The sequence below is a fragment of the Leguminivora glycinivorella genome, chromosome 21, assembly GCF_023078275.1.
Source record: "Leguminivora glycinivorella isolate SPB_JAAS2020 chromosome 21, LegGlyc_1.1, whole genome shotgun sequence".
Classification (NCBI taxonomy): Eukaryota; Metazoa; Arthropoda; class Insecta; order Lepidoptera; family Tortricidae; genus Leguminivora; species Leguminivora glycinivorella.
Genome location: NC_062991.1, coordinates 12,055,539 through 12,081,836, shown reverse-complemented (window position 1 = coordinate 12,081,836; position 26,298 = coordinate 12,055,539). Strand labels below are relative to the sequence as shown.

At 38.4% G+C, this 26,298-nt stretch overlaps 1 protein-coding gene across 12 annotated transcripts in view; it reads right to left on the bottom strand.

The window, feature by feature from the left end:
- LOC125237392 (cell surface glycoprotein 1-like) overlaps window positions 1–26,298 on the bottom strand; it is a 77,903-nt gene that overhangs the window by 42,179 nt on the left and 9,426 nt on the right. For 2 of the 12 annotated variants that reach the window (XM_048144421.1, XM_048144427.1), the window contains 3 exons: window positions 25,822–25,907; window positions 24,589–24,709; window positions 22,607–23,575 (listed from right to left, as the gene is read on the bottom strand). The exons of 4 other annotated variants lie outside the window; for them this stretch is intronic. In XM_048144421.1, the coding sequence (XP_048000378.1) occupies window positions 23,231–23,575; window positions 24,589–24,709; window positions 25,822–25,907 (552 nt within the window). In that variant the 3' untranslated portion in view covers window positions 22,607–23,230. Of the gene's footprint in view, window positions 1–5,534; window positions 5,576–7,168; window positions 7,590–8,770; window positions 8,892–10,440; window positions 10,527–11,473; window positions 11,586–12,027; window positions 12,113–12,614; window positions 12,711–13,081; window positions 13,382–13,790; window positions 13,921–14,484; window positions 14,643–22,606; window positions 23,576–24,588; window positions 24,710–25,821; window positions 25,908–26,298 lie in introns of those variants that run through there. 6 more of the 12 variants (XM_048144417.1, XM_048144420.1, XM_048144426.1 and 3 more) reach the window with 5 other exon arrangements.

Genomic DNA, 26,298 nt, shown 5'->3' with positions numbered 1-26,298 from the left:
GCCTATTAAGCGAGTGGGTAACTAACACAACCGCCATATATCATGTTTTAGTTTATATGACATCAGTTAATGAAAGGGACGTTGATTTCAGAATACTTATACTTATTTGACGAGATGCCTGAGCAGCGTGAACAGGTGCCGTCGCGCACCCGGTCTATGACTAGGGGCGTTCGCAGTCATAAGAAAGTCGGTGCGAGCTGTGGCAGTCGCAGCAGGGCGGTGAAAAGACATCGCTGATGGAACAAAGCAGACACGAGCGGTCGCAGTCAGAGGTAGCTCGTGGCTATGATATAGCAAGCCGCTATTGGGTCGCAGTCACACCAAAGGCGGTGCGAGCGGTCGCGGTCACTCGGTCAGCCTGAGCGGGGCTTGTGACGAGAGTGAATATTAGATCTTCTAGGTCATCAACACCGCGTTCGCATGCAAGAAATAAAAAGGTATTCACGTCGGTCGAGAAGTCGTGCATCACGTATGACTAACAAAAATAAAAATACAGTAGTAACCGTAATGTAACATGATGTAAATCGCGCGTACGTTATTCTCGATCGACTAAACGCTTAATATTGAAGTCACACAACTAGACGCTCTATGTCACGTAGATTTAACTACTCGAGCTCAGTTCCATATCTACTCGTGTGATAGAAAATATTTTAGATGTTCAGCACATAAGATGAGCAATATTCGTTCATTTACTTTGTGTCAAATTGACTGTTCTCCGCGTGTGTATTTTGGCAGGCGTGTCGACTAATGAGAGTGAACAATGTTCTTCTTAAAAAAAAAATAGTTGTTAAAACCCTTAAGACGGTGTCAATACTGTTTGCCCCTGAAGCTAGCGTACACTGTCTATTCGTATGAGAGTGAGTGAGACCGCGCTGTCACTAACAGGGCAGCTAGGTACGAAGAGTACAGAATTAAACGTCGTATTACAATAAACAGATGCATTATTTGTGCAATATGTTTCTTTAGAATTTTATATATGTATATTTTGTTGCTGTAATTTTTGTTAAAGATAATAAGTGAGTAATTGAACGTCATAGAACCGTTTAATAACGAACTCGAGACCAATCTTTGCAATAGTCAACAAACTGCAAAACGATGGTTTAAGTTTGAGAAGATAAATTTTAGTTATAGCATTTTCGTCTAACGAGAACTACGGACAAATTGTTAATTTATCTTAAATTAAAACTTTAAAGCATGAACTTAATTCTAAAACTCTGCTTAATTTTCTTCGAACAAGTGCAGATAGAACAGGTGAAAATACTCTTATGAAATGTTCAACAGTAATGAAGCTGCACTTACTATACCTTTTTGCAAGAAACCAAAAATTAGGCATCAGTGGCCACATACATATGTATGAGTCAAATCTCTCTCAGGTAGGTACTCATGATCATTCATTGGAAGTAAAATATAATCAAACCTAAGATTTTAAACGTGGCTAAATAAAGACCGATATAAGGGCATCCTTTGCATAAATATAGGAGCAGCCGCATGTACAATAGTATCTAGTTCATTGTTCTAAAATTCCAGAAGTTTGGGACTCTGAGAATGATAATGAGCAGTTGACACAGAAGTGTACATATATAATTGTATATTCATTTTTCAGGCACGGCGGTTAGATTTCCGTACGTGTATATTTACTTTTAGGCACGGCGGACAGATTTCCGTACGTGTATATCTATGTTTAGGCACGGCGGCTAGATTCCCGTACGTGTATAATTATCTTATGTTTCAGATACAACTGCCATATCTAATTTATATTATTTTTAGGCACGGCGGTCAGATTTCCGTACGTGTATAATTATCTTTTGTTTCAGATACAACTGCCATATCTAATTTATATTATTTTTAGGCACGGCGGTCAGATTTCCGTACGTGTATAATTATCTTTTGTTTCAGATACAACTGCCATATATCTAATTTATATTATTTTTAGGCACGGCGGTTAGACTCCCGTACGTGTAATTTATTTTTAGGCACGGCGGTCAGATTTCCGTACGTGTATAATTATTTTTCTTTTCAGGTACAAGTCCCATATCCTTTTAATAATATTTTTAGACACGACGGTTAGATTCCCGTACGTGTATATCTATTTTTGGGCACGACGGTCAGATTCCCGTACGTGTATATCTATTGTCAGGCACGACGGTCAGATTTCCGTACGTGTATAATTATATTTCCTTTCAGGCACAACTACCATATCCTTTTAATAATATTTTAGGCACGGCGGTTAGATTCCCGTACGTGTATATTTATTTTTAGACACGGCGGTCAGATTACCGTACGTGTATATCTATTTTTGGGCACGACGGTCAGATTGCCGTACGTGTATATCTATTTTTAGGCACGCCGGTCCGATTTCCGTACGTGTATAATTATTTTTCCTTTCAGGTACAACTTTCGTATCCTTTTAATAATATTATTAGGCACGACGGTTACATTCCCGTATGTGTATGTTTTTTTTTAAGGCCCTGCGGTCTGATTTACGTTTGTGTATAATTATCTTTTGTTTCAGATACAAGTTCCATATCTGTTTAATAATATTTTTAGGCACGGCGGTCAGATTCCCGTACGTGTATATTTACTTTTGGGCACGACGGTCAGATTCCCGTACGTGTATATTTATTTTTGGGCACGACGGTCAGATTCCCGTACGTGTATATCTATTTTAGGGCACGGCGGTCAGATTCCCGTACGTGTATATATATTTTTAGGCACGGCGGGCAGATTCCCGTACGTGTATATCTATTTTTAGGCACGACGGTCAGATTCCCGTACGTGTATATCTATTTTTAGGCACGACGGTCAGATTCCCGTACGTGTATATCTATTTTTAGGCACGGCGGTCAGATACCCGTACGTGTATATCTATTTTTAGGCACGGCTGGCAGATTTCCGTACGTGTATATATATTTTTAGGCACGGCGGGCAGATTCCCGTACGTGTATATCTATTTTTAGGCACGACGGTCAGATTCCAGTACGTGTATATCTATTTTTAGGCACGACGGTAAGATTCCCGTACGTGTATATCTATTTTTAGGCACGGCGGTCAGATACCCGTACGTGTATATCTATTTTTAGGCACGGCGGTCAGGTACCCGTACGTGTATATATATATTTTTAGGCACGACGGTCAGATTCCCGTACGTGTATATCTATTTTTAGGCACGGCGGTCAGATACCCGTACGTGTATATATATTTTTAGGCACGACGGTCAGATTCCCGTACGTGTATATCTATTTTTAGGCACGACGGTCAGATTCCCGTACGTGTATATCTATTTTTAGGCACGGCGGTCAGATACCCGTACGTGTATATATATTTTTAGGCACGGCGGTCAGATACCCGTACGTGTATATGCACGACGGTCAGATTCCCGTACGTGTATATCTATTTTTAGGCACGGCGGTCAGATACCCGTACGTGTATATATATTTTTAGGCACGACGGTCAGATTCCCGTACGTGTATATCTATTTTTAGGCACGGCGGTCAGATTTCCGTACGTGCCTCTCAGGTACAACTGTCATAAATCGTACATGAAAAATTAATTTATTATTTCACTGAAATTGTTTTATATTAGTGTACATTTCGAATTATCGATTATCATACAAGCAGCAAACAATTCAGTAAAGTTAGGTACTGCTAATAAAGTAATAGTAATTAATATATTTTAGATTTTTTTTTTCAAGTATTTGTTTCTTAGACATTTTAGCTTGTTTAATTGACATCATATCACTCTGATTATATCTTATTTAGCTGTTAATATCTTCAATTATTAATATGTCTATGTACGTCCATGTACTTAATGTTGACGTGTTAAATGTCCCTGTGGCCTATTTGCCGAATTATTGATATCAGAATCAGCATGTCTTTTGTAAAATATGGAATGATATTAGATTTTAGGTATATACACCTATATTTGAGTAACTCTGTTTTGCCGGGTGGCGTTTTCATATGTTAAAGATGACGTGAACAAAAATCCAATTCACAGGGAAAAGAAATGTCTTACAGTTACTTAACTTTAAAATAAACCTATTAGTTTGTCAGAAGTAATATAACAATTCAATTGAATTAGAACTCAATGAAAATTTACAATTCAATACAAAAATATTAATTAAATCATTATTCTGTTATATGTCACACACAGTCATTCAGATATTCTTTTATGAATAATAAATTATTTCTCCATTGTCGAAATAAGCCTTATTAACTAGAGAATCAATAAGTTTTTTTTTTATATTCCTCTAGTTTTCGTATGCTGTTATGTTATTAGAAATTCTCGTTTTAATTTCAAATTTACTTTTTGAAACAAGTGTTGTTTTAGAAACTAAGTTTTTTTTTAATACTGCCAATTTTAGACGCATTGTTATATTTTGTATATTGTGCTATCTATATTAATTTTCACATATAATCCCGTTTCATATATATGGCAACGGAAGAGTTAAAATTCTTAATTTGTGAATTAAGAAGATTTTTTTTTATTTATTACAAAAGTTAAATCAATGTCTGTTGACTTTCCCCAGAAAATTACCTATGTTTGAAGTTAAATTGACGTACCTAAGCGTTGAGGAAGTTAGGACAGCGCATCGGTTATCTACTTTTCTGAGATGACAAAGCGCATATGAAAATGTACTGTTTCTTATATAATTATATTGTCAATTTAGTATTTCTATATTAATTTGTTATCTAAGCTATGTACGTATATAATTATGTAAATATTTTCATGTAAATAAAGAGATATTAAAAAAGCTTAATCCTGAAAATTTGTAACGACAGTTTTATAAATTATATGTCCATTGTAAGTCCGTCACGTTGTCAGTTCTTTGCTTTGAGTGCATTATTTTGGTTATGTCTAAATTAATACAAAGATTGTTCATGTTGTATTTGTAGAAATAGTAATCTTAATAAGTAACTTATTTGTAAAACAACCTGTTTTGTAACTTTTATCACGAGGACGTGATAGTTTTATCAGGATGGGCGAACTGTAAGATTCATGAAAATAACATGTTAAGATTTGGTGGAATTTATGTTCTGGGAGTATAGATCTTGCATTATTTATCTGTAAAAACGTATGTTATTCATAATTATTTTGAGTCATTGTGAAAACAACCTTACTGTCTTAACAATAGAGATCAATGTTATTAGCAGAAGATATCAAAGTCTAGTCTATACCATTGTTGTAAGTGTTGCTTTTTAAAAAAATAGATACTATTGCAAATGTTTAATTAATTCAATAAATTAGATTTATATTCATTTAAGCATATTTATAATATTGTTAATGATGCTAGTTTACTTTATTATGAGTTTAGGCAATTTCATTGACAACAAGAATTAAAAAGGTTAGACACCTTTTTAATTAAAAAGTGAGTTGGCGTTGGCGCCAATTAAGATTATAAAAAAGTTACGTTGGACATATTTGTCACTATTGATCTTGTAATTTTCATTTGATTGTATCGATACAACTATTGTTAACAATTAAATAATTATAAGTAATAGAGACTCACGTTTTTATTTGGAACTTACTTCAGTATTTATATTACTCCAGCCAAAGAGTAAGTCTAACAGGAGATCTGTGAGCTGTGTTACTGTTAATACTGTTACCTCACCTCACGAGTGACACATCCACAGACGTAGTGATTATATTCTCTTTGCACAGACTACTAAGAAGATGTTGACACAAGTGACACATCTGAACATCTGATCTGACGCTAGTGACGCTTCTGACCACGGAAGTATAACTAACTTCTGACACAGTGACAATTGAAGTTATTGAAGGACGACGCAAGTTCAGAAATCACTCGTATATGGCTTTCTCGCCCACTTACAGGATAGCATGTGGATGACTTTGGTACGGAGCGGACATTTGTTAGCTTTTCTATCTCATGTGATGTTCATGTGGCTTATGCCCATGTAACATATTGGAATGCAAATACAGATCTATCTATCCAAAGAGCATTAACAACATACTTTCCTGTAAGTGGGAGCGAGAAATATTTATTTTATTCTTACTCTCACGTGTGAAAAAATTCCAAGGTTGGGTACAGTGCGGCCGTCTGTTAGCTATATGACTATGCCGATGTCGGGGGTTTTTTCAAAATTTTAATTTTGTGGTTAAGTTATTTCAACATTGTGCAGTATTTAGTAGAATAACATTACAGTTTATTTATTTCAAATATGTACGTTATACAGTTGACAGTAAAAACTGAGGCACTGATGTGTAACTAAAAATGTAACATAAAAGCATAAAAACACAAGTAAGAAAAAATAAACACGACTTTTTTTATTTAGGCTACGACGTATTAGAGTGGCTCCGTTGAGTCGTCTGACACGGCGTAGGGTACAATAAATTTAAATAGGGACTACTAAATATTGCCAAATTTAGCGCCCTTTGATTTGACGATGTTTGAATTTGGCACCCCTCTTGGAGTTGGCGCCCGGCCTATCTTCCCCTCTCCATCCGGAGCTGCAAATTCTTTTGCCGTCTGTATTTTTAAATGTTGAGATTAGGTAAAGGTAGAGAGTAGAGCTACTTAGGTAGATAAATAAAAGAAGTTATAATTCTAAATTTTTATTTCAGTCTTCTCTTCATTAGGCGATGCAGCTGTTTTAAGGCTAGAATCTAGAATTAACAATTTTTAACAATATCTTCCTCGGTTCTAATTTTCGAAGTGTTTTTAACCCATTACCTACTTCTTAGTTGATTAATCGTAATTTTCAAAAGGGTTGAATTGATTTATTGCTCTTGTTAGTCCTTAGTTTGAGTTTTAAGATTGCTTCAACTCCTTTAACAAATTATTGACAATCTGTTCTTTGGCAACTCTAGTATCTTCTGTACCTCTTTGGTTATTGGGTATTTTGTGATCCCTTTAGAACGAGAGGAGTAAACTTTAACAGTTGTTAGATGGCTAGGATCTTTTTTCTGATTGTAGAAACTTTAGTTTGAAGCTTCAGTTGAGATTTTGGCCGAATTAGGTTGTTTTCGGGCCAAGATCGTATCCAAAATGCAATTTAAGTTAGGGCATCAGCTATAATTACAGGTAGAATGTAATATTGTGCATTAATGCATGTGCGGATCCAGGGGGAGGGCAATGACCCACCCATTTGTATGGCCAACTTAGGCTCCAGGGGGGCCTGGAGCCTAAGTTGGCCATACAAATAGACCACGCGTTTGCATTAATGTAGTGCTACATTATTAAAAACGATGGTGATTCTTAAGGTAGGGCAATGCCGCACAATGGGGCTCTATGGGCCTGTTTCGGGCACTGGTAAATAACTTTTTGCTAAATAGTCCCTAACTGTTTCGTTTGTATCAAGCTGGTATCGTGATTTTTTCGGTGCAACCTTCGAGCTCATTGGGATGTTTACAGTTTCTGGTATATACAACCGACGCTTTGCTAAATACTCTTCGACTGTTTGGTCACTGATCTCATTATCCTGTGAGTTTGGTGCAAATTTTAAGCCGCCTGTCGGGTCTAAGACAGTTTTATGGCTAAGTGTATCTTGTATAACAGTTGTACTATGGATTTTCCTTGGATACTTAGGTATCGGTCGTACTTCTTCATACCTCTGGGCTTCATGTGCCCCAACCTGCAAAAAAGTTAAGTGTTAGCAAAGCTTTCTGCAGAAGTATTGATAGCACATGCTGTGTTAGTGTTACTCTTTAAACAATAAACTCCTACGGAATTATGGTGCTAAACTAATAGTTATTTGTTATACAAGGGGGCAAAGTTGTATTTTAACGCCGAGTGTGGAATTGAAAAACGAGCAAGCGAAAGGATTCTATAGTTGAACCACGAGCGAAGCGAGTGGTTCGAGAATAGAATCCTGAACTTGCGAGTTTTTTAACACACGAGAAGTAAAATACATTTGCACCCGAGTGTAACACAAAACTTTTCCCATCACTATAGCGAGGAAAGTACAACGCAAAAAATGCGTTTATCACTGCTTCTAGTAGTTCCACAGGTGGTAAATCATCTTTATTACTAGATTCACCAACTTTTATAAATTTTAAAGCAGTTAATTTGACTTTATTCAAGGTCAAATTACATTACCCACTAGTGGATAAAATGCGTTTTTACCCGCTGGTATTACCTTTAATACCAGCGGGTAAAAACGCATTTTATCCACTAGTGGGTAATGTAATTTGACCTTGAATAAAGTCAAAATCCCCTCACTAGCTCGGAAACACGTGTTTTGTCCTTACAAAACACGTGTTTCCGAGCTAGTGAGGGGAAAAAATAATAATTGCAAAGTCTGTGTGGTGCACTCAACTTAAAATATGAAGGTTAATATAGGGTCTTTTGGCTATATTAGGGGTATCTGTTCGCTTATGCCAGGGTAGTTGGCTAAAGGGTCTAGAGTTTATATCCCGTGGAGCGTCCTATAGACACACGGTGTCTATAAATAGTATATAATTTAGGAGGGCGGGCGCTCCACGGGATAGCGGGATGAACTCTGGTGAGGGTTCTGACTGCGAGAGAGACTGTTTTGGCATACCTGTACCCCCGTGTCAGAGTAGTTTGGCTAAGAAATCCAAAACAGTCTCTCTCACAGTCAGGTTCTGGTGAGTTCTGACTGCGAAACTCTTTTGGGTACTTACGGGTTTAAGGATATATTAGGCGTATCTGTTCACTCTTCCCCTGTGTCGGGGAAAGTAGGCGAACGGGTAAAGAGGGCACAGTGACTCGGACTCTGGCACGGGTTTTAGTAGGGGCTATGGAGGCTCTTTGGCTATACATATTAACTTATTAAGGCTATATTAGGTGTACCTGTTCGCTTGTGCCAGGGTAGGTGGCTAACGGGTGCTTAGGGTCTAATGGCTCAGGGTCTGGTGCTGAGGGTTCTGGCGAAAGAAACTCTTCGGGCTCCTCCTTTATTTCCACTTTCACACTGAAAATAGAGTTTCATCGTTTACATACTTAAGATTCAATCACTCGCTGCGCTGTTAGTCTCGCTAATTAAAACAATAACTTTGCTCTTTATTACTGTAAAAGTACATGAAGTAGGTACACATCTATTTCCAGCCCACTATAACTTGAATCCTATCATCACATTTCGACAGTAAATGTGCAATTACACGCAGGAGGAGCGGGAGTTATACCGCCATTTTGAATTAGCCGGAATTATTGTAAAAAAAGGTGTGACCGTAAAAATTTTCCACCATTCGAGGTATTAAAACTGCCCATATTTTACATATTTACTAGAAATCTTTATATATTCTATTACAAAAATAATGAATCTCGTTAACCGAAACTAAATTTTAACACAAAACGTTTTGGTATATTTATTGAAATTAACAAGCTGTTTTTGTCGGACAGTTTATTTTGGCATCACCACACTATGGCAATGTACCTGGCGACCAAATAGCGGGCCGCTAAACATTATTTTTCAACAACTTTCGAGACTTTTTAAAGGCTAATTAAAACCGTCCACTCCGCCCGTCCGTTTAATACGGTGGTGCACAATAAGGTGGTTATCAATTTAATTACCTATTGGTTTTGTAAGTATTTGATATGACACACCTTCGAAATTTTTGCACCGATTTTGATTTCGACTTGCATGGGATCATAACAGTAATCGTGTGTTTGTTCGATTCGCGATTTTAAGTGTGTAATAGAGTGATCGTTAATAACTGGTTAAAAGTTATTTGTGTTTCTGTCGGCCTTTAATTTGAGAAGATTTAGATTAGATTTTTAAAATTAAATGGCCTCAGTCCCATTGGTGGGACTATTTTGCCAGTGTCAAGGTGGTATAAGCTTATTGTATTCGATTTTGGTACGGTAAGTAGGTACGACGTTGTTCGGTAGTTGGCACTTGTAAATTGATAGCTAGATTTTACAAGGGCACGTGGACTATCGGCCGTCGATGACAAAAAAGGGGGCTAAACGCGTTTCGAGATTAATTCTTCATCAGCTTCTCACTATAACATTAGTTTACTGCATAATAAGCTATCGATATTACACTTTAAACAACGTTAATGAGCAAAAGAAGGAGAAATTATTCACGACCGAAACCGGAAGTCTTTAATTTGAGAACCCCTAACTTGAATTTGTACGTGTTATTTTGACAGTGACAGCAGTTTGTTTACGTTTATTCTGTTCAATTCGAAATGGCATTATAGGTTAGCTATCTATAGGAAAACCGTTCTCCCTAAAACTATGAGATTGGTAGTACCATATGTAACTTTTAAAAATCTTTTTACATGTTTTTTTTATTAAAAAGTCACCCTTATGGTGCGACTTTGTCCGTCTGTCACATTACTAAGTGTCTCGAGAACTACTTACCTATACTATGGATATTTTATATTGCAAGTGCGATGAAAAACATTGTGTAAAAAGTTACTATTTTAAATTGAGAGTCTGCTGCTCGACACTTTCTGTCAGGTGAGATTGAAATCAAATGTTTTACCTGTTTGTGATAAAAAAAAGGCAATACTTACCCAGAATCATTAACTTCATATAATTCTATTATGTTTTCTGCCTGTAGTTGTTGCTTTATGACTGCTAGCACTGCCAACGTCTGGCTCTGTCAAACGTAAAATAAATTTAAGCTACATTTCAAAACTTTTCAAAGAATTGACAACTATGCAGGCTGGACTAAAAACCAACAAGGAGTTAAGTAAGCATTAGATACCTTAGTGTAATGGTTTTATTTCATTGTACCTATTGGCACCAAGCTTATTTCCATCGCAGATCAGGGTTATTTAAGTAAAAATGACACTTTCATTACGTAAAACAGGCCGTGCACACAGAACGCACTCAAACGATACAAGATGTTCTGCTGGAAAACGGAATAGAAATGTGTGAGTGGTTCGCCGGAACAGTAACCTGTAACATCAACACCAGGGAACTGGGTTGAATGAACGCAACACGTAACAGCCAGCTAGCTTCGTTCAGGGCGTCCCTACACTAGATCTACATTGATACAAAACTAGCTTTTGCCGGCGGCTTCGCTCGCGTTAGAGACAAAGAGTAGCCTATGCCACTCTTCATCCCTTCAACTATCTCCATCTCCACTTAAAAATTCACGTCAATTCGTCGCTCCGTTAAATTTTGCTGTCAAAGACGAGCAAACAAACAGACACACACTTTCCCATTTATAATATAGTATAGTATGGATGGTTGAAACTCTGGCGATGGTGGCCTAGCGGTTAGAGCGCGACTTTAATCCGGAGGTCGGGGGTTCGAACCCCGGCTCGTACCAATGAGTTTTTCGGAACTTATGTGCGAAATGTCATTTGATATTTGCCAGTCGCTTTTCGTTGAAGGAGAACATCGCGTCGCGAGGACACCGGACTAATTCCAATAAGGCCTAGGTTACCCTTTGGTTTGGAAGGTCAGATGGCAGTCGCTTTCGTAAAGCTAGTGCCAATCTTGGGATTAGTTGTCACAGCGGAACCCGCGCTCCGATGAGCCGTGGCAAATGCCAGAATAACGCAAGGAGGATGATGATAATGGATGGTTGAAACTCACGCGCGGGGCGCCTCTAGGCGTGCGTAGCAAGTAGTGTCCGTCGTGCGGCGCGCACTCGGCGCACGACGCGCACAGCGGGCCGCGACCACACTGCACGCACCAGAAGGGGAATCTGCACAAAAGAATTTAAAACAATTGGTATAAATCTTACTATATAGAGTACAGAAAGAAGCGGAATAAAAAAAGTGCACGGAGTCCCTACACGCGGAAGAAGTGAAACTTCGTAATGTGAAAATGAAAATATTGACATCAAACACATGTATATTCATAATAGTAACGCCAGTATAAATCTACAACCTATACATATTCAACAAGGGAGGTCAACAACATCTTGCAACTCATGGGGCCCTGGTATTTTCTTCTTGTTGAATGCAGTTTTAAATTCGCTATCTAACCCCGCTTTACCACTTTTCGGGTTTTTATGTTTTATACCCCCTCCATGGTTTAACGTAACTTCGTATGCAATTATGCATGTCGCATTAGAAGTTTCACTTCAATAAATATCACGGGACACCTTACACAGGTCAACCTAGCTCCAAAACAGTCACACTTACCCACCAGTAAATGCCGCACAGTCCTTACAACACTTATTGTTCATTTTATCAACATCATCATCCATCAGCTCGTCTTTGGGAATAACTGAAAAAAATATCAATAACTTTGTAAAGATTGAAGTATTATTCTTTATAATCTCGTAAAATTAAAGTGAAAATTGGCAATCAAGCGGAAGCAGTTCAGGTTGTTTTCTAAATTGCACATTTGCATTTTTTATTACAAGTAAAGTAACCAGTGTGGGACTTTTTTTATTTATTGCAGAAAACACATTACACAAATCATGTTTTAAATCTTCGCCAAACTGCATAGCTGTTTGTAGGCGAAAAGCGACACTTTTTAGGGTTCCGTACCTCAAAAAGGAAAAACGGAACCCTTATAGGATCACTCGTGCGTCTGTCTGTCCGTCTGTCACAGCCAATTATCTCCAAAACTACTGAACCGATTAACTTGAAATTTGGCACACATTAATTATAGGGTCATGTTATTAATTATAGGGGTCGCTTTTGGTGCCTTCAAAGAAAGGGGGTGGTGAAATTCTCCACACGGGGCTCAAAATAATTTTTGATATTTCTGATAAAACACTCACATGGTTCAATAGGCACCTCTTGAAGGACTGGCAGTTCAGCGACTGCAGGCATTTCTGGCTTGCGCACCAGGGCAGGTATTGGGTCTTCATTATTACCTGAAATGGTCAATAGCATTTTATTACCCGGGTCAACACTGTCCGCACGCCTGGCTGGATGGCAGCCCTTGGTCAGCTGTTCAAAATAGTTCTGAAGATATTTATTCCCGTGGCTCGTAATTCGAGGTTTTCGAATTTTGTTTTGAATAAAAATTAAAAAGAAAAGTAAATAATTCACGATTCACGGCAATAAATGTCCTCTCGTGCAGAACTATTTTGAACATCTGACCGAGGAGGGCCGTGGAACTCGGTCAATATGTGTAAGAATGTCCTATAATATTTATTACTATTTATTTAAGTACCTATGACTATGGAGTCACTTTTCCTTTTTACTTATTTTTCTATAATATTACAGAGTAAACGAATCTTACGTGGTGGCGTGACTTCTTTAGCTGATACAGGCGCATCTTTAGAGATTTTAGGTAGAAGTCTGGGTTTATAAGTATGCTTTATTTCTGGTCTGAGTTCTGGGACTGGACTGGAATTTCTGGGCTGTGGGCTAGGCTGTGGACTGGGCCGGGATTTTGGTTCCTTTAGAGGCACAGCTGTAGATACTAATCTGGATCTAAAGGTATTTCTGACTATATCTTCATCTTTGAAATGATCCTCACAAAGGTAAAGGTGACGTCGCTTCAACTCTTGCTGTGTCAAAGATTTCAGTTTTTTGTTACCTGAAATTAATTATAGTATAGAAATCCTATTTAATATGACATGCTGGTTCCTAAAACTGCAATAACTTTATAATAAGTAATAATATTATTTTCACCAGTTCAAGGCTCTCTTGATACTTACTTAAAAAACGAATGAAAAAGTTGCATTTTATGTACAGAGTGTAAAGCAATTTCATACAAATTTTAACTTTAAATTGAAATAAATGTCATATACAAAGAAAAAATTACCACAGCCTCTAAGTGTCCAATGCTGGATTCAAACCAGCATACTCTGTTATAGGCGAGCATACTCTGTTGTAGGAGGCGAAAAATGGAGTAAAAGCATAACTGAATGGTACCCAAGGGGTTGGATACAAAACGAAACGAAAGGGAAACGGAAGGTTGGCTCAATTCCAAAAAAAAGACTGACCTGAATGTTCTACCCATAATTTTAACCGATGTTCATCTTTGACAGGGAACCTGAACATGGACTTGTCATTGTCAACTGAACCACAAGTGTCACAATTGTGGTATTGACATTTATGATAAGGCATAATGTTCTGTAAGAAATAATGAATTTTAAATATTAGTAGCTTTACGTGCGTTGTATGTTGAGAAACGTCGTCATTGGCAAAATCCACCTCGGGAAAAAAGACCGAGGAGTGAAAGCCATATAAAAAAAAAAATATATATTAGTAGAGTAGATGCTGCCATTGCCCTTAACATGGTTTTTCTCGTCAGGAATACAGCCGGCTGATTGCCTTTAGATAGGTTCAAAGTGTATGTTTTGACCTCGTCAGAGGCAGCACCCACACTTGAAGAGTTAATGAAATCTAAAATGAACTTGGCTATTGGAGAAAGAGATGGAATAAGATAATTACTGGTTACGCATATATACTATTACTATTTTTTCCAAATTTTTAGCAATCAAGGTTTATTGTCAGCTAGAAAATATCCACTTCAAATGAGAGAATGTTCAACATCTACTAAAGTAATTGACATGTGTTCGAAAGGCTCAAAACTTCTTAGCTTTTTATTATCATTACTTGAAGTCTCTAATTCTTCGTCCTGCCTGAATTAGTTCATGTAAGGCTATAAAACTGAATAAAAAGTGAAAATAGTACCTTAACAACTAATGCTGCACCATAACTTGAAGATATCAGAGGCACCCGGGTGAGCTGGTTTACTGTTAAAAACACCTGATTTAATTGTGCTTGTATCTACGAAATAAACTAATATTAAGAGAGCGGTATTTATATTTTTCCAACCAAAACAGGTGATCTGTGATAACACTGATAACTGATAACATAACACGACTGAGAGGTCTGAGAGTGAGAGCGAGAGTGACACTGACACATGACACATCAGACGCTATTGACGCTTCTGACACAGTGACAATTGAAGGACGACGCATGTTCAGAAATCACTCGTATATGGCTTTCTCGCTCCAATTACAGGATAGCATGAGGATGACTTTGGTACGGAGCGGACATTTGTTAGCTTTTCTATCTCATGTGATGTTGATGTGGCACAAAATTTGCCCAATGTCCACAATCTTGTCAATTCTTTCACAGTGCAAGCCGTACGCCTCTGGAATGATTTGCCTCTTGATATACGACAAGCCGAATCTAAATTTACATTCAAGCGCAAGCTGCGAAAACATCAAGACTAAGTATATTTAGAGCAGGTATATATATATATAAATGTATATGTATGTATATATGTTATATTTATGTAAATCTATAATATGTAATTTATATGTATTTATTATAGTTATTAGTGTCTTAAATAGGTAAATATATTTATATAAGTCCCTATTTTTTTTTCTATAACGTAGTCCAATAAAATCAAGTCTTTAGTGTTCTTTACATATCCCGCACCTTTTTTGGTCTTCTCTGTTTGGCCTAAAGGTTGACTGGTAGAGAATGCCATGTAGCATTAAGTTCGCCTTTTGTAACTGTATATTTTTACTGTGCAATAAAGTTTAAATAAATAAATAAATAAATAAATCCGCTTTAGGGCCCCCACAGACGGGAGACAAAACTGTTTTGTCTCCGTCGCTCGGTCTATGGGCTATTATACTTGTGTTTCGTCCTCGATATTAGTAATTTAGAATTATAGAACACATTGTAGTTACGCGGAAGTGTAACCACTCATCACTTGTTTAAGGGAAAAATTGCCGGTGCTGGCAATCCCTTTTTTTTTTTTTTTTTTTTTAAACGGTTTCGCCGGCTTGCCCTGGTCAACCCTCTTCATTCGCATTTTAGTGCTCAACCACTCCACTTGTTAAGTTCGTGATTTCGACATGCCGAAGCGAAAGAACGAGGAAGAACTTGAGTTGCTAAGAAAACGCTTGAAGCAACTCAAAAAAGATATCAAACATGTACGTCGTAATAAACGATCTTCCTCGTCCTCTTCGAGCTCCACGTGTTCACAGTGCTCCTCATCGGATTCATCGTCGTCGGAGGCCGCGCCATTGAATCCGGATTACCAAAATGGTTAGTACTCATAACTACCCACTTATTTTTAAAAAAAGTGATTGGCATTTCTATCCAATATAATGCAATCAGAGTAGTCTATAGGACTATTTCGCCGCATTATAATGGTGTTGACTAAAAAGTAATTGCATTCAGGGTAGTCTATAGGGCTATTCCGCTGCATAAAATAAAAACCTTTGTAATCAGATTAGTCTAGGGGACTGTTTCGCTACAAGGTTTAAGCTATTTTGTTGCTCAATGATAATGCATTCAGGAGGTCTATAGGACTATTCCGCCGCATTTTAAAGATGCATGTACTCAGATCAGTCTGTGGGACTGCTTCGCCACATGCTTTGCTACTTTTAAGTGTGCAAAATAATGCAACGATTTTGTTACTTGATTAGTCATGGGTCGACTGTCATGTTTCCAGACCGACCTGATCCGGCTTACGACGACCCGCCGCCGCCGCAACCACCGCAGCTTGAGGACCGCAGAGAAGTTGAGCCGATTGCCGACGAGCACCCTCAAGCAAACGCTGGCCCATCACACGCAATCGCTGGTCCATCACATGCAATTGCTGGTCCATCACATGCAATACCTGCGTGTACAAATCTGCCACCTACCAATATTAATGTGGATCCCATTGAAATTGAATCACCGTATCAGAGATGACATATTTTCAATCGAAATCTTTTCTGACGCTTCTACGACGGGGTGGGGCGCAGCGTGTGGTGAACAAAAAGCGAGTGGCCTATGGTCCCGAGAGGAAAAAGCCTTACATATTAATCAGCTGGAACTGCTAGCTGCTTTTTTTTGCCCTGAAAATATTTGCCAAAGATTGCTACAGATGCCAAATACTTTTACGAGTCGACAACACTACAGCTATATCTTATATAAACCGTATGGGGGGTATCCAGTACCCCCATCTCACAAAAGTGACTAAGGATTTATGGCAGTGGTGTGAGGTTCGTAAAATTATGGTGGTTGCGTCTTACATAAAATCATCTGATAACACTATTGCAGACCAAGAATCTAGACGTTCTCACCCAGATGTAGAATGGGAGCTTTCCTCTTCGGGTTACCAATTGCTGATTAAAGAATTTGGTCATCCTAATATTGATCTTTTTGCAAGTCGCATTAATAAAAAATGCGACATGTACGTTTCGTGGAATAGAGACCCAGATGCGTATGCATACGACGCGTTTACCATAGAATGGGACGATTTCTTCTTTTACGCATTTCCGCCAGTGTCTGTAATATTAAAAGCTTTAAGAAAAATCATTTCCGAAAAGGCTGAGGGTATCATGGTAGTCCCCGATTGGCCTACACAACCATGGTACCCTTTGTTTAAGCGCCTTTTAGTATCAAAATTATTGAGAATAGATTCTAAATTCGCAATAATATCTGATTCCAGCAACCGGAACATCCAGTCGAGCGTTACCCTGGTTGCCGGAGTTTTTTCAGCACGTCGCTCCTGCGGCGGTGCGTCCCGCAGTCTGCGGTGAATATACTGCTAGCATCATTATCGGACAACTCGATTAAGCAATACGATGTGTGTTTTAAACGTTGGTTTGATTTTTGTCTGAGGAACAAAATTAATGTATACGGTCCTTCAGTACCAATGATTATAGAATTTCTAACAGAAATATTTAACTCAGGAGGAAAATACGGCACAATCAACAGCCATAGATCCGCTCTCTCGTTAATATTAGGACAAGTGACCGATGATGATCGTATAAAACGGTTCTGTAAGGGCGTTTTTAGGCTTAGACCGCCTCTGCCTCGATATAACGTAACATGGGACCCGGCTAAGGTTCTTAATTATTTAGGGTCATTTTACCCAAATGAAAATTTACCGTTCAATCAGCTATCAATGAAATGTATAACTTTACTCGCCCTTGTTACAGCGCACAGAGTACAGACGCTGTCAAGAATTACTATTAGTAATATAGTACATCTTCCTGATCAAATCATAATTAAAATATCTGAAATTATAAAAACATCTAGAGTTGGTGTCAACCAGCCAACTCTTTACTTACCTTATTTTGAAGAGCGGCCTCAAGTATGTCCTGCTCGAACGTTGATCGCATATATTGATAAAACTAAGGATTTACGTAAATCTGATTTGCTTTTCATAGGGCTTAATAAGCCACACAATTGCGTTAAATCTCCAACACTCAGTCGTTGGATAAAAACAACTCTGAAAAATAGTGGAATTGACATCTCCATCTTTTCTTCGCATAGTACAAGACATGCTTCTACATCTTTTGCTTACAAAGCGGGCGTAAGTTTGGACGCTATTAGAAAAACTGCAGGATGGAGTGGCAATTCCACTACCTTTGCTAAGTTCTATAACAGAACTATTGTAGACATTAACAATGATAATAACGCACTTGCTAGATCATTATGTTTGTCGTGATTGATAATCATGTATGTGTAAGGAACACAATCAAAATATGTTATGTTATAAGTACAAATGTAATTGTGATGTACTTAATAAATCAGTATTATTGAAATTAAGATTATCATTTCTGATATTTCCTGCATACTCTCAACATCTACAATGTGTTCTATAATTCTAAATTACTAATATCGAGGACGAAACACAAGTATAATTAATGATTAAACGAACTTACCTGTAAGTGAAGTTCGATCATAATTATACGAAGGGTTTCGTCCGAAGATATTAGTAATGCAGTCCCGCCCACCCAGGTCCCCAGGAAATATCAAAATGTTTAGCTCTAAACTAAATGAAGAGGGTTGACCAGGGCAAGCCGGCGAAACCGTTTAAAAAAAAAAAAAAAAAAAGGGGATTGCCAGCACCGGCAATTTTTCCCTTAAACAAGTGATGAGTGGTTACACTTCCGCGTAACTACAATGTGTTCTATAATTCTAAATTACTAATATCTTCGGACGAAACCCTTCGTATAATTATGATCGAACTTCACTTACAGGTAAGTTCGTTTAATCATTAAGTATGAAGGTGCGCACACGAGGCGACGCAACTTTTCATACAAATACGAAAGTCGCCGAGCAACTTTGTCGCCCGTGTGCGCGCACCCTTATGGTTCTAACACATGGCCGTACGAGGGCTGCACCACACCAAGGTCATCACCAAGTCATCACATAGAATCGTCCCACGATAAGTTTGCAACGATTTTCACACCCTCGCCAGTGCAGATGTTATTTTAAACGTCAAACTTTGATGAAATTATGACGTTTACTTAACCCTTGCAGAGGCGGGGCTATTAAAATCTATGCAGACTTATCGTGGGACGATTCTACTTTCATTTACTTACATCACACATACATACAGGAAATAGGCTCGATTTTTATATTTAGGATTAAGTACTTTAGTTATAAGATGCTTGTTTCTTTTTGACGCGATAACGTCTAATAACTCGTTACTACGGGCAGCATGCACGAAAAAGATGACGTCATTGTCCCGTTTCCCAATATAGCTTAAGCGCCATCTATTGGCGTACGTAGGAACTAACTAAATAAATAAAAAAACGTGAAAAAAGTCCCAGAATCGGGCCCCTTTTGCTATACTCTGACCGCCCCTGTCTATACTACTTTAAACTACCGTCCGTAAACCGACTTTACAGACAACCATTTTTTTTATTTATTTATTTATTTATTAAAAATACACAAAAGTTAACAGTATTTCACCAAAGCACTTATGTGGTAATATAATTACGTACATGTTAAATTGACATAAATAAAAGCAAACACACTTAAAAGTTAAACTATGGTTATTACATTAATCACCTAAGGAGTGTAGTCTATGAACCTTAAGAGTTTTCTGTAAAACACACCAACACTATCAGCAAATATGTCAATATCGTCTGTCTCCAACATGATGCGGTTAAGAGCAGCTCGGGCTCGAGCGGTGCGCCGGCCGCCGCGAACCGGCGCCGCCGCCGCCGCGCCGGCACCGCGCCCGGCATGCCAACCACCACATTCGCTCTTGGCACTTGCAGCCCCATTCTCTCAAGCACGGATGCGTCATCTACTCTATGGTGAAACAGTTGGCGGTAATGCATAATATGCAGCAGTTTCCGTCTGGTTTCTAGAGTTTGAAGACCAACCATTCCTGTTACGAATAGAGATGGATACATATATGGGTAATATCCGTACAGTCGTTTGTAAATGTGCCTACAGAACTTCCTCTGCACTCTTTCTAGCATAGTGTTTTGTTCTTATTAGAAAGAATGCATTAAAATAAGCATCTTTTATAAAGACTTATATTGACCGGGATATAGACCGTGATTACCTTTTTTTTTTTTTTTTTTTTTTTTTTTTTTGATTTTTGTCGAGCTCCCGATATTTCGACGCAGTTGCATGCATCATGATCACGGAAAACTGACGAAGGCGGGTGGATGTTAAAGTTGTATAGACAGCGCGCGATCTACCCTCCGGAGGGTAGATCGCGCGCTGTCTATACAACTTTAACATCCACCCGCCTTCGTCAGTTTTCCGTGATCATGATGCATGCAACTGCGTCGAAATATCGGGAGCTCGACAAAAATCAAAAAGGTAATCACGGTCTATATCCCGGTCAATATAAGTCTAATGAAAATAACCGTGAATCATTCAAAAACTCTTATCTTTTATAAATTAAAGTTTTTTTTAAAACCTACTAATTTAGGAGTTAGAGTGGTGCAAAGTTGCAAAATTTTCCCGTAGCATTACTAAGGCGCCAGAGACAGAAAGCGATATCGACGGAGCCCCGCTTATTACAGAAACTGCACAGAATAGGAGCCTTCGGCCGTTTGAAGATACCTAACGAACCTAACCTATACGTATATAAAAGTCGTCATTTTGTATCCTAGACCGTTTGCGAGACACGCGTTAATTTTATTAAAGTGCTAGTGCCATTTACTAATCTTAGAACCCTAATATCTCAGTAAATATTAATGGAGAAGAAAAAGTTTATACAACAAAACATCCTTATTTAAACGTGTTCTATATGATTTATCAATATTAACATAGGTTATATTGGTAAAAAAAATCATCGTAAATTTATTAAGTCTCTGGCGCCTTAGTAAATACTATGGGAAAATTCGCAACTTCGTACTGCTCTAACTCCTAAATAAGTAGGTTTTTCAAACAACTTCATTCTATAAAAGATGCTTATTTTAATGCAATCTTTCATGTTTTTAAATTACAAACACTCAAAAATAATAAACACGGGCGCGCCATCTGTCGCAGCTGTGGTGCTTTACTCAGGCCACACGCTACAACCATACCGAGGGCATCGATCAGCCACTTAGTTCCTACGCGCGCCAATAGATGGCGCTTAAGCTATATTGGGAAACGGGACAATGACGTCATCTTTTTCGTGCATGCTGCCCGTAGTAACGAGTTAGGGATCATCCACATATTACGTCACACCAAATTTCAGGTTTTTGGACCCCTCCCCCCCCCTATGTCACGCTTTTTTGTATCCCTTTAACAGGGCTTGTCACATTTAGTATGACCCCCCCCTCCCCCTTACACTGTGACGTAATATATGGATGACGCCTTATTAGACGTTATCACGTCAAAAAAATAGCTAATGAACAGTCCTCCGGTCATCATACTTCACCTTTTTGTGAGGTAGGTAAATAAGATAAGATAAGATAATCATTTATTGCGAACCATGGTTACAAAGTTGTTTGCATATAGGTACATAGGATCACATGGCACCCTGGTGGGGTATGGCAATTTTTAATACATACTATTTAAACTTAATTACTAATTAGGCTTATTATAAGTGTGTATCTTCCATATACTCTCGGATAGAGTAATATGCCTTGTTCAATAGTAAATTCTTGAGCTTAGTAGTAAATAGGGAAGTTTTATCTACACATTTTATCTGGTGAGGTAGCTTGTTATATATCTGTATAGCTCTATAGTAAGGACCTCTTCTGTATATATCTAAAATCGGTTCTGGCAGGACGAGTTGGTCTCTACGACGGGCGCTCTTGTTATATTCGAACAAATGTATGTTATTTTTGACAAATATAGCTATTTCTAATATGTATAGAGAAGGGAGCGTTAGTATTTGTAGGTTTTGAAAATGTTCTTTACAGCTGTCGGTCTGGGGAATATTACTAAGAATACGGATGCATTTTTTTTGTGTTATAAATAACTCATGTGCGTTGCTGCTATGACCCCACAATAATAGTCCATATCTTAACCAGGATTGTGCATAAGCGTAATATGCTAAATATAAATACAAATAAAGAAATAAGTCGTTAAACCGTTATACTCTGTATTTAAGAAGAATAATCAAAATCACTCTCCAAAAACTCAACTTCCAATGAAGTCTCCGATGTGGTTGAGCTGCTACTTCCCACATGAATGATAAATTTGTCTACTACTACTTGTATTCTACTTAATATTGCCAAATTTGGCGCCCCTCTTGGACTTGGCGCCCGGGGCAACGGCCCGCTAGATCTGGGCCTGCATATTCTTTTGCCGTCTGTATTTGGAAAGATTGAGATTAGGTAAAAGAGTAGAGCTAGGCAGATAAATAAAAGAAGTTATAATTCTAAATTTTTATTTCAGTCTTCTTCATTAGGCGATGCAGCTGTTTTAAGGCTAGAATCTAGAATTAACAATATAAATAAATAAATATTATAGGACATTCTTACACAGATTGACTGAGGCCCACGGTAAGCTCAAGAAGGCTTGTGTTGTGGGTACTCAGACAACGATATATATAATATATAAATACGTATATACATAGAAAACATCCATGACTCAGGAACAAATATCTGTGTTCATCACACAAATAAATGCCCTTACCGGGATTCGAACTCGGGACCGCGGCGTAGCAGGCAGGGTCACTACCGACTGCGCCAGACCGGTCGTCACTCCCATACCTATCCCATACATATCTTCCTCGGTTTTATTTTTCGAAGTGTTTTTGACCCATTACTTCTTAGTTGATTAATCGTTATTTTTAAAAGGGTTGAATTGATTTATTGCTCTTGTTAGTCCTTAGTTTGAGTTTTAAGATTGCTTCGACTTATTTAACAAATGATTGACAATCTGTCCTTTGGCAACTCTAGTATCTTCTGTACCTTATTGGAAATATCTTTTAAGACCATTTTCCTTGATGTGGTTGGTATTTTGTGATCCCTTTAGAACGTTAGGGAGTCAATTTTGACAGTTGTTAGATGGCTTGGATCTTTTTCTGATTGTAGAAACTTTAGTTTGAAGCTTCAGTTGAGTATTTGGCTGAATTAGGTTGTTTTCGGGCCAAGATCGTATCCAAAATGCAATTTAAGTTAGGGCATCAGCTATAATTACAGGTAGAATGTAATATTGTGCATTAATATAGTGCTACATTGTTAAAAACGATGTTGATTCTTAAGGTAAGGCAATGCCGCACAATGGGGCTCTATGGGCCTGTTTCGGGCACTGGTAAATAACTTTTTGCTAAATAGTCCCTAACTGTTTCGTTCGTATCCAGCTGATATCGTGATCTTTTCGGTGCAACCTTCGAGCTCATTGGGATGTTTGCAATTTCTGGTATATATAACCGACGCTTTGCTAAATACTCTTCGACTGTTTGGTCACTGATCTTATTATCCTGTGACTTTGGTGCAAATTTTAAGCCGCCTTTCGGGTCTAAGACAGTTTTAGGGCTAGGTGTATCTTGTATAACAGTTGTACTTTGGATTTTCCTTGGATAATTAGGTATTGGTTGTACTTCTTTATACCTCTGGAGTTCATGTACCCCAACCTGCAAAAAAGTTAAGTGTTAAATAAATAAATATTATAGGACATTCTTACACAGATTGACTGAGGCCCACGGTAAGCTCAAGAAGGCTTGTGTTGTGGGTACTCAGACAACGATATATAATTATAATATATAAACACTTATACACATTGGTGGAAAAGAAGAGCAAGGCGCGCAGAGCGGCTCGCAAGACTATGTGTGGCTCTGCGGAACCGGTGAATTCTGGTCTACGGATTGCCACACCGAGTAGGGCGCTCTACGTGTCTCGCCTGCATTACTCCGCCTTGTCCGACGAGGTGGTGGACTACGTTCGCCGGAAGACTGGCTACACGCTGAGGGTGCAACAGCTGCAGTCGCGTCACTACGTGCACTTTAGCTCGTTCGTTGTGCGCGTGCCGCGGCCGCTGCAGGACACCATCGCGAGCGCAGACTTCTGGCCGAAAGGTGTGGTTTTTCGGCGGTTCCGGGGCAACCTGCCAAATCCCACACCGGGGCAAACGACGCAACGCAGCCACGCTGTGACGTCATCGCCCAAATCAATTGTTTAATTTTATTTTTAATTTTGTTTTCTTTATTTTCTGTGTTTTTTGTTATCTAAGTTTCGTGACGCATTGGTTTTACTGTAAGGTCATGTAAACATGTTTTTACTAATAAATAAATAAATAAATATACATAGAAAACATCCATGACTCAGGAACAAATATCTGTGCTCACCACACAAATAAATGCCCTTACCAGGATTCGAACCCGGGACCGCGGCGTAGCAGGCAGGGTCACTACCGACCACCGGTCGTCGTTGTTAGGCAAAGCTTTCTGCAGAAGTATTGATAGCACATGCTGTGTTAGTGTTACTCTTTAAACAGTAAACTCCTACGGAAATATGGTGCTGAAAATAATAATTTCAAAGTCTGTGTGATGCACTCAACTTAAAATATGAAGGGTATTCGGACTCTGGCACGGGTTTAGGGGCTATGGAGGCTCTTTGGCTATACATATTAAGGCTATATTAGGTGTACCTGTTCGCTTGTGCCAGGGTAGGTGGCTAACGGGTGCTTAGGGTCTAATGGCTCAGGGCCTGGTGCTGAGGGTTCTGGCGAAAGAAACTCTTCGGGCTCCTCCTTTATTTCCATTTTTACACTGAAAATAGAGTTTCATAGTGTACATGTCGATATATTCAAGATTCAAACACTCGCTGCGCTCGTGGTCTTGCTAACTAGGGTACACCTCGGGCAATGGCGACCAAACATATATTATGCGAACATTATTCCCGGGCGAATACAATCTGGGTGAATTCAAGTCAAGAGTGAATAGGCTGTTACTGAACCAGTGAGCTACAACCTCGGCCTTGTCGTCACTTTCCATCAGGTGCGACTAAGGTCAATCACTGGCCAGTTTATAATAATAAAAAATAAATAATAATAAATAATAAATGCATGAAAGAGGCGCGTTCCTACGCACACTGTCTAAGCTCATGTGAACGCGTACAACGCTTGTGTAAGTGAGATATGACAAGTTGACTGGTAGAGTGTTTGACAGGCGGTAACTGTGAGGTAACCGAGTGCGGGTGGGCGGTACTCTCAGCGGGGAGCGGGAGTGGCCATATTGTACGATAGTACTCTTTATTATGCATACATTTAGCATAAATTAATAATAAGTTAAGCACTAACTTTACTATAAGTACACATCTATTTCCAGCCCATTAATATGTTTTCATCACACTTCCACAATAAATATGCAATTGCCAGGCGAAGCGGCAGTTATAGAAAAATCGTTCTCACTAAAAAGTTATGTAATTTTGTTTTCTAGTGACGTATGTAACTTTTTTTTTATCTTTTGGTGAAAAACATAGTGTATAACCTAACCACAAAATTAAAATTTTGAAAAAACCTCCGACCGCGACATAGTGGACCGATTTTCATGAAACATGGCTAAGAACACTCCCGATTAACTCAGCTTCCAGACAAAAAAAAACTAAATCTAAATCGGTTCATCCGTTCGGGAGCTACGATGCCACAGACAGACAGACACACAGACAGACACGTCAAACTTATAACACCCCGTCATTTTGCGTCGGGGGTTAAAATAAAAATGTACTATTTTAAAACAAGAATATATGTCTTTGAGGAAAACATACTATATACTAGACTATCATTCAATAGTATCCTGCTGCTCGACACTTTCCATCTGGTGATATATTTGATTTGAAATGTTTTAGATACTTGTTTCTAATAAAAAAAGGAAATACTTACCCGTCATCACTAACTTCATATAATTCTAGTAAGTTTTCTGCCTGCAACTGTTGCTTTATGACTGCTAGCACTGCCAACGTTTGGCTCTGTCGAAAATAAAATAGATTTAACTTACATTGAAAGCTACATTTCAACAATGTTCAAAGGGTAATTTGGTAACAACAAAATTAGGAGTTAATGTCTGACCAGAAATATACCTACGAGTACGCGCCATTACATTAATAGTTATTTGTTATACAAGGGGGCAAAGTTGTATTTTAACGCCAAGTGTGGAATTGAAAAACGAGCAAGTGAAAGGAGTCTATAGTTGAACCACGAGCGAAGCGAGTGGTTCGAGAATAGAATCCTGAACTTGCGAGTTTTTTAACACACGAGAAGTAAAATACATTTGCACCTGAGTGTAACACAAAACTTTTCCCCTTACTAAGTATAGCGAGGAAACTACAACGCAAAAAATGTGTTTATCACTGCTTGCGT